This window comes from Cicer arietinum, chromosome 7 (assembly GCF_000331145.2).
Source record: "Cicer arietinum cultivar CDC Frontier isolate Library 1 chromosome 7, Cicar.CDCFrontier_v2.0, whole genome shotgun sequence".
Taxonomy (NCBI): Eukaryota; Viridiplantae; Streptophyta; class Magnoliopsida; order Fabales; family Fabaceae; genus Cicer; species Cicer arietinum.
Genome location: NC_021166.2, coordinates 18,230,459 through 18,238,776, shown reverse-complemented (window position 1 = coordinate 18,238,776; position 8,318 = coordinate 18,230,459). Strand labels below are relative to the sequence as shown.

The 8,318-nt window shown below is 33.6% G+C and overlaps 1 protein-coding gene across 3 annotated transcripts in view; it reads left to right on the top strand.

Annotated features, from left to right (window-relative positions):
- Positions 1-3,722: 3,722 nt before the first annotated feature.
- The window catches only part of LOC101502397 (DNA repair protein RAD4), a 9,376-nt gene continuing 4,780 nt past the window's right edge, over positions 3,723-8,318 (top strand). Inside the window, exons 1-7 of one of the 3 annotated variants that reach the window (XM_012718336.3) lie at positions 3,723-3,902; positions 5,002-5,034; positions 5,151-5,236; positions 5,383-5,676; positions 5,771-5,863; positions 6,684-6,776; positions 6,894-6,995. In XM_012718336.3, coding sequence (XP_012573790.1) covers positions 3,851-3,902; positions 5,002-5,034; positions 5,151-5,236; positions 5,383-5,676; positions 5,771-5,863; positions 6,684-6,776; positions 6,894-6,995 — 753 coding nt within the window. In that variant the 5' untranslated portion in view covers positions 3,723-3,850. Of the gene's footprint in view, positions 3,903-5,001; positions 5,069-5,150; positions 5,237-5,382; positions 5,677-5,770; positions 5,864-6,683; positions 6,777-6,893; positions 6,996-8,318 lie in introns of those variants that run through there. The other 2 variants (XM_027337127.2, XM_073363920.1) reach the window with 2 other exon arrangements.

Here is an 8,318-nt window from a genome sequence, read left to right as displayed (position 1 = left end):
GGCGAAAATAGTGCAGCCAACTAAATGCAACAGATACGTTCTAGCCGCACACTCAAACTGATTAGTTTAAATGAGACGACTATACAAATCACGCAACCATTGCAATCTATATTGGGTACATTTATTATAACTAATCTCAGCACATGCTTCCTCCCATGTTGCACCTAAGTACTCATGTGCAGCTCTTGCAACATTATTAGTATTTATATTCAAAGGTGCATCAAAAAATTTACCATACGGTGAGATGTGAAGGAGAGTCGCGACATCGTCTAAGGTGATAGTCATCTCTCCAAATGGCAGATGAAATGAGCTGGTCTCTCTATGCCATCTTTCAACAAATGCCGATATCAGACCAGCATCTGCCATTGTGAGGTAGCCTGAAGATAGATGCATCAGCCCAGATTCCTGAATCCAATGCTCTATAGGAGCTGGCATAGGAACTTCCGCAAACTTCTTCAGTTTCAATTCGTGGGTAATTACCTTTAGTGATCCACGATCCTGCGAGTAATTACAGAACAATTGAGATTAATTAAACTTAAAAATATATATAATTAAACATTTATATTAATATATAATTAATTATAAATGTAAAATAAATATAATTAAACATTTATATAAACATACAATTAATTTAATAAACTTAAACATAAATAAACAAATAATTAAACCTTTATATTAATATATAATTAATTAAATAAACTTAAACTTAAAAATAAATATAATTAAACATTTATATTAATTTATAATTAATTATAAATGTAAAATAAATATAATTAAACATTTATATAAACATTCATTTAATTTAATAAACTTAAACACAAATAATTAAATATAAAATAAATTAATTTAATACCTCTCCTTCCCATAACCTCCGAGCCCCGTGATGCTCGTACTGTGTCAACATAGATGTCACCGTCGATCCTCCGAGAAATCCGGTCTGCTGATCCTGATCATCAATATCAGCATCATCATCCGACTCATCAGCATCATCTGACTCATCAACATCAGGATGTGCAGAAGTATCAGGAATATCATCAGCGGTCTGCTCCATCTGTGGCGGCTGAGGGACATCCTCCTCCATATGTGCATGCTCGGTGGAGTCAACATCATCGTCCTGGACCTCCTGTTGTCTTCGACGACGCTGCCTAATTGGACGATTTGCTTCATTGCGTCGTCTGTTTGATGCTGTTGGTGGAATTCTCTCTGCACCATCACGTATGTCACCTATGATGTTACGAATAATCTGACCAAAGGCACCTCTCATTCTAGGCACTGCAATATATCAATATACCAATATTAAAAACAAATGTTTTTTTTTTTAAAAACCCAAAAAAAACATTTCGAAACTTTCACTGGGAAACCAAACTTTCGAATATTTTCGAAACTTTGCATCAATCTCAAAGTTCTGAAACGTGATTTTTCGAATCTTTCAGAATGCTCGAACCTTTTACATTTCGAATATTTCACCTTTAACAAAACCTTCGAAACTTTTGAACTTCGAAAGTTTCAAGTTCAACGAAAGGTTCGAAAGGTTGAATATTTCTGGAAAAAACATGCTTTGAAAGTTTGACATTCAAAGAAAGTTTCGAAACTTTGGAAAAATCTGGAAAAAAAAAGGCTTCGAAAGTTTGACATTCAACGAAAGTTTCGAATGTCTGGAAAAATCTGAAAAAAATCATGCTTCGAAGCTTTGACATTCAATGAAAGGTTCAAAATTTCCTTACTTTTTCACTTCGAATGTGTGAAAGGTTCGAATATTTGGTAGGGTGGGAGAATCGGATGTTTCAGAGTTTCGAACAAATGGTTGAAAAAAGAAAAGTGTATTTTTTTTTAGGGTTTTATAGTTAAAATTAGGGGCAGTATGGTCTTTTACTTATAGTTGGGGGGGGGGGGGGGGGGGGGGGAAATGTGGGGGGTGCTCGAAATTGGAAATATTGGGAAAATATGGAGAGAGAGAGAGAGAGAGAGAGAGGGGGGGGGGGGGGGGGGGAGGGGGAGGTAAAAGTAGGGGGGTGTCCAGTACAATTCTCCTCATTTTTTGCTCATTGTTTAGTCACATAGGGACTGGGTTGATTTAATGCATTTTGAGTTTTTTTTTTTTTTTTTTTAATTTAAAAAAAGGCTACTTCGCACAACTAGATTTATAATTCAAAATTTGGTGAAAAAAACCTATCGTGAAGGTAAATGCACTCAAACAAACAAAAGATAAGCATAATATATTTTTGAAGTAAAAAATGAAGTATACTATACTTTTGATGGATTAGTTAGGAAGGCAAAGAGTGATTGTGAGCAATATATGTTTAAGAAGTAATCAAAGCAATGATAAAATTAAAGTAGGTTAATACTTGGGGGCAATTGATTTATACAATCTTCCTTAATAATCTTATTTTAATATAAATATAACTTTTGCTTGTAAAGTTATACCAATACACAAACTAAAACTAAAGTAGTTTGCCAGTTAAAATTCTTTTGAAATTTTTGTTTGGAGAAAAATCTATTCATAAAACATTTAAATTTATAATTATTTATTTATTATATTCGCATTATATTGTTAAGCTTGAGTACTCACTGTGCCTCGTATTGAAGTAATTAAACAAAAAATTATAATTTATGCAAACTACGAAAATATATATGTCAGAATTTTTTATTAGAATAACATTATATAATTATTAATTTATGGCTTTTTTATTCACTCTTAGACATACGATTGGTTTTTGAAATGTTCAACAAAATTTTAGACCGTTTTAAGTGTGACCTTCTTATAACGTTGTCACATGTAAAATACTATGTTGTTGAAGTTTCAATGCAGTTTTGTATATTTTGGTATAATAATATATTTCAAAATTATAAATATCATATGTATAGTCGTATCTTTATAAATTAAAGCGAAAACTTTAATTGTGTTGTATCGTAAATGATATAAATAGATATAAGTATAACAAAAAAAATATTTGATACAATCTATTTAGTAAATATAAAGGATGTGAATATTTTTTCAAAACTAAATGAGATGTTAGTATCATTTAAAGTAACATTAGGAGAAGATAAAAAAATAGTGTTTATACAAATTATTCTTATTCTAATATGAATATTTGACAAACTATTGATATCCTCTTTTGCTACCAAAACTATGAAACTAGGAATGAAAGAAAAAGAGAGAAACTAGCAAACAAAATTGAAAACATTATTTATTTATTTAATTCGATAATGATGCTATACAATCCTTATATAAGTTTGTGCATACTCACAACAAAATAGTTATATCATGCACACAATAATACTACTATTAATAGCAAAATGGTTTTCAAAATTTTGATGTGTAATATGAAGTGTAATAGAAAGAGATAAAGGAGCATGTCAAAAGTAATTCAATCTTGTTAGTTAGATGAATAACTAATTTGAAGTTAATTAAATCTGTTTCTACATATAATATATTACTCTATAAATAGAGTTGGCAAATGTAACTATTTTGTTACTCAAATGAATAAGATATTGACTACACACATACTCATTTCTCATTATTTTAGAAGTCTATTTTTCTATCAAAATCGAATATATGATGATAATAATAAATAAAAAAATCAGCACTAATCAACAATTACATTCATAAATTACAATGCAAGTAATTCCATGTTCAGGGGCATAACTAGATGCGGAAAAAATGAAAGTCGTTTAGGGGCATTTTGTCTTTTCGAGACTCATGGGTATTGTGGTATTTTCGTCCCTGTTGGTTGGATAGTAGCGGTGCAGACGCATGTAGCGTAGCACAAAGAAGGTTTATTTCTTTCTCAAACAGATTTGGGCGCGACGTGTTTGTTCACTTCCCTCTCTCTCTCTCTCTCTCTAAAGAATGCCACGCAGAGGAAGCGGTTCACAACGGAAGAAGCCATCTTCACCCTCAGGTAGTTTCTTTCCATTCCCAATACTCGGTTTCTTACTATTCACAACAATGATAAATACATTTAATTCTATCAAGTATATATACAAAATATTATGTCTTACTTCATTTTCTTTTTCCCTTTTCATTTTGAATACACCATGTTTCTATTACGTCTACTTGTTGTATTTAAACTTGTAATCAAACTCTGAAATGAAGAAATGTTTGGTTTCTATTTTCTTATTATTTATTGGTTTTCCCCTAATTAGAACTTCATTCATCAAAAGCAGTTGGTTGAGATTTTAGTACACACAACAAGGTCTGGAATGTTGGTGACTGTGGAAGTTAGTTTGAGTTTCAAGTGTAGATTAGGGTAGGAAAATGCTTCTCATTTTACCTTGTTTGCAATGCTGTTTTATTTATTTATTTGTAAGAAGCTCGGACACGACAATGAGAATAATTTAAGAAAAAGAAAAAGAAAACTAATTGAATGTAATTAGCTACTATCTCTAGACTCAATTATATGCAATAACACTCACTAATTGCACATATATTAAAAATAGTGGTTAACTGCATTTAATTTTCCCAATAAAATATTAAACATAATCACATTTACTAAACTAATCTTATTTTTCATTTAATTTTGTATGAAAACTTATTATGTTGCAGGATATTTTGATAATAATAGAATTAAATAGGATGAAGTTAGTTAAATTTTACTTATATTTAGGTTGACCAATTGTGGCTACTTATTAGCTTATATTTTAGTCTAGAGGGTGTCGTATTGGTGTCAGACACTGGCACATGGCAAGAGGGTGTGGGACATGCCTCCACTCTAAGTGTCTGCATACTATGCAACTTAGTCCTTGGAATTGTAGTTGAAGTTTTAGTTTTTACTTGAGTGATTCAGGTATCTCTTTCTTAGTAGAATTGAAAGTAAAAATTAATGGGAAGTATGTTGCTTTGGATTTTCCCTAAACTAACAAACTAATGAACTAATCTTATTGTTTAAGGTGGTCTAATTTTAGTTTATGGTATGTATGATCTTCAGTATATGTTTTGTTTGTGCATGTAATTTCTAATGCTTGTATATTGTTTTTGGGTATTTCATGTCAAATTTGCAGAAGATGAAACGGGACCCAAACACAACACCGAAGGTGGAAACAAATTTCAATCACCTTGTGATAATGGGTTTGATAAAATTATGTCTAATGACAATTACTGAGGAAAATCATTTTACTCATGCATGATTGATGATAATGCTTAATTTCAGGATCACTGTCCGAAATATCTCGGGATGCTGTGGGAAAACTTCTGCGCCGTGCTAACAAAGTTGGCACTTACAAGAAAAAGACAGTGGTTGGTACCTTGTAACTTCCTGTTTCTTGTTCATAATTTGTTCCTGTTTTGGTCTTATGGTGACTTCGTTCGTGATTTAACTTCAATGTTAGTGTTTGAAATTGTATAATCATGACCAAAATCAAGTTATTCTAATCTTGTTATAGGTTGACTTTGAGCCAGAACTAAATGAAGCTCAACTCCTGGAATCGATTCTCCTACCAAAAACTTCAGAAGTTGAACACTGTAGTAGAAATTCCATTGCAAATGATTCTGCTGAAGAGAAATGTGGTCATGTAAGTTTAGACCAGGGATACATGGACAACAAGGAAGAACTGGATGACTCAGATTGGGAAGATGGTACAGTTGCCATGGATGATCATCCTATGACAATAGAATTGAATGTGACCCCTGTTTCTTCTGTACAGAAACAAATACGACGAGCTTCTGCTGAAGACAAGGTCAGATGTTATCTTTAAACATCAGTGGAGTTGGCTTTAGTCTCAAAATAAATTTTAGCCAGTTATTAAAATTATGTTTTTGTGAATTCTTTAGGAATTGGCTGAACTTGTGCACAAGGTTCATTTGCTTTGTTTACTTGCTCGTGGAAGATTAATAGACAGTGCTTGTGATGATCCTGTTATTCAGGTGAATTATTATTGATATTTTTTAAATGGATACAAAAATTCTTCTGAGTAAAAAACGTCAGCATTGCTTTGCTACTATATATATAAGATCATTTTGTCATTATTGCTTTGCTTCCTTGTGATAATCAATATCTCAAATCTTTAATCTGATTTGCTTCCTTGTGATTATGTAGATTCTGTAGTGAGTAGAGTAGATCAAATGAAGGATAATCAAATTGTTAGAGGCAGGAGAAGACCTAGAAAACTATAAAAGAAACTATTAGGAAAGACCTAGCTGGAACGAGACATGCTGTATGATAGAACACTATGGTGTTGTTTGATCCATGAAGTCGACCCTACTTAGTGGGATAAAGCTTGATTGTTGTTGTTGTTGTTGTGTTTTTAAAATCAGTTGTTAATATAGGGCTTCCCAATAATTTTTGTGTGTACTATTTGGTTCATCTTTTTTCATTAAGTTTGTGTATTATTGTTAGGACTTAGACTAGTAGAGTTACTAAAAGTTATTTAGTTGGTTATCAGGAAGTTAGGACTATTGTGTATAAATAGGGAGCTATGTAGTTAGTTTGGGATATCTTCTTAATATTGTAATCAATTGTTGAATAGAGTATAGTCTCTATTGTGAAGGGGAAACCCTCAGAGGAGAGTATTCTCTCCATTTATTTCTTATTATCTTTTCTTAATGCAAGTGTTCTTCCTCTAATTCTTTTGGAATCCAATTCTTAGGTTCCTAACAATTATTAAATTTTGTCAATTCTATTTTCATTAAAGCTTTTTTCGCTCAAGAATTGCTTGTCAAGTTGTGCATTTCTTGATCATGGCAGGCTTCTCTGCTTTCTCTACTTCCAGCTCACTTGCTCCAGCTATCAAATGTCACAAAACTCACTTCGAAAGCTCTACATCCTTTAATCTCATGGGTATGGTTTGATTTAACTAATCTACATATTTTGTTTCATTTACTGGGAAGTCTTGGGTAGATTCATGCTATATCACTTGTTATATCTTGCTTGATTCCTTTTGTGCAACACATGCAGTTCCATGACAATTTCCATGTTAGAAACCGTACAAATGGAGAAAAGTTGCCTCATTTTGCTTTGGCATCAGCTTTAGAATTACGCGAGGGTAGTCTTGAGGAGGTAGATCACTTTTAACAGAGCTGTTGTTCTTTTTCTATTTACTGTCTGATATATACTTTACTAGATTACTAGTTTGTCTTTTTGTAAGGTTTTGATAGGTTTGTCAGTCGAGAGAGTTAGAGCTACTTAGTTTGTAGTTGGGAACTGTGATGATTAAATAAACAAGGCATGTTGCCTATAAATAAATAAAGAGGGACAAGAATGAGAGATATCTTGTCAGTTGAGAGAGAGAGGGTCAGTATATTGTTTGAGAATTGCTGAGACAGTTTCAAGTGTTGTGAAAGGATGGATTGGGGCGCCGTGACAGCGCACCTAGTGGTGACAGTAAGCAGTGAAAATTTGAGGGGAAAGAAAGGCAAACAGAGAACTAAATGAGGGAGAAAGAAGCTGATGAACCCGTAACAGAGGAGAGACAAAGAGAAGGTGTTGCCACAGGTCATGTGATGGTGAAGGGATGGAGGAACAAAGCCCAGATCGGTCCTTTTCTAGTGGACAACATAAGTGTCAATGGGCATTATGTGTGTCTTGGTGTTGATACAGTGATGATGGCATTGAAAATGGAAGAACCAGCAATGATCTGGAAGGGACATTAGCCACCAGAACTATGCTTGCCCTCTCAGGGGGATGGTACACCAACAACAACAAAACTGGGGACGTTAAGTTTTCTCCAGTAGAACTGCATAGTTGTGTTGCATATGTGTGAGCGACACTGCTCACATGGCGGGAGGAATATAAAGCTAGTAGCAGTTACACAAATTCAAGGCCAAAGCGTAAAAGAGACGTAGGCAAGAATGGACATTCAGAGGTGGGGCCAGTTTTTCACTATAAGGCACCCGATCAATTTACTACAGTCCCCAAATTTCTCATTTAGGATGAAAAAGAGGTAAGGCTGAATATCTATAGCCCCATGGGCCAAGTCCATCCTTTTTGAGACAAGAAGAGGGATGTAAAAAGAAGTAAAGGAAAGAAGTCAATGAGGGTCCAAGTGATACAGCTATAGCAAGAGTAGGAATGGGCCGCACAGCAACCTGTCTTCTTGCCTGTGGTGTGTTTCATAGTACAGTTGATGATGCTTAAGAAATTGTATAGGTGAGGCTGAATCTACTAGGTGTCACAGTTATCACTAGCCAACGGGTGAGACATTAACGGTTGACCAATACTATTGAAGCCCTAGGAAATGATGGTCCAGAAGGAAGTTTCTCTTAACTTGTACAACTGTAAGAAGATAGTGATCTGAACTTGAGGACAAGGTGAAACTTTTAGGGGGGGTATATTGATAAATTTATTAGTCGAGGGAGACCAAATTAGTTATATAGTTAGTAG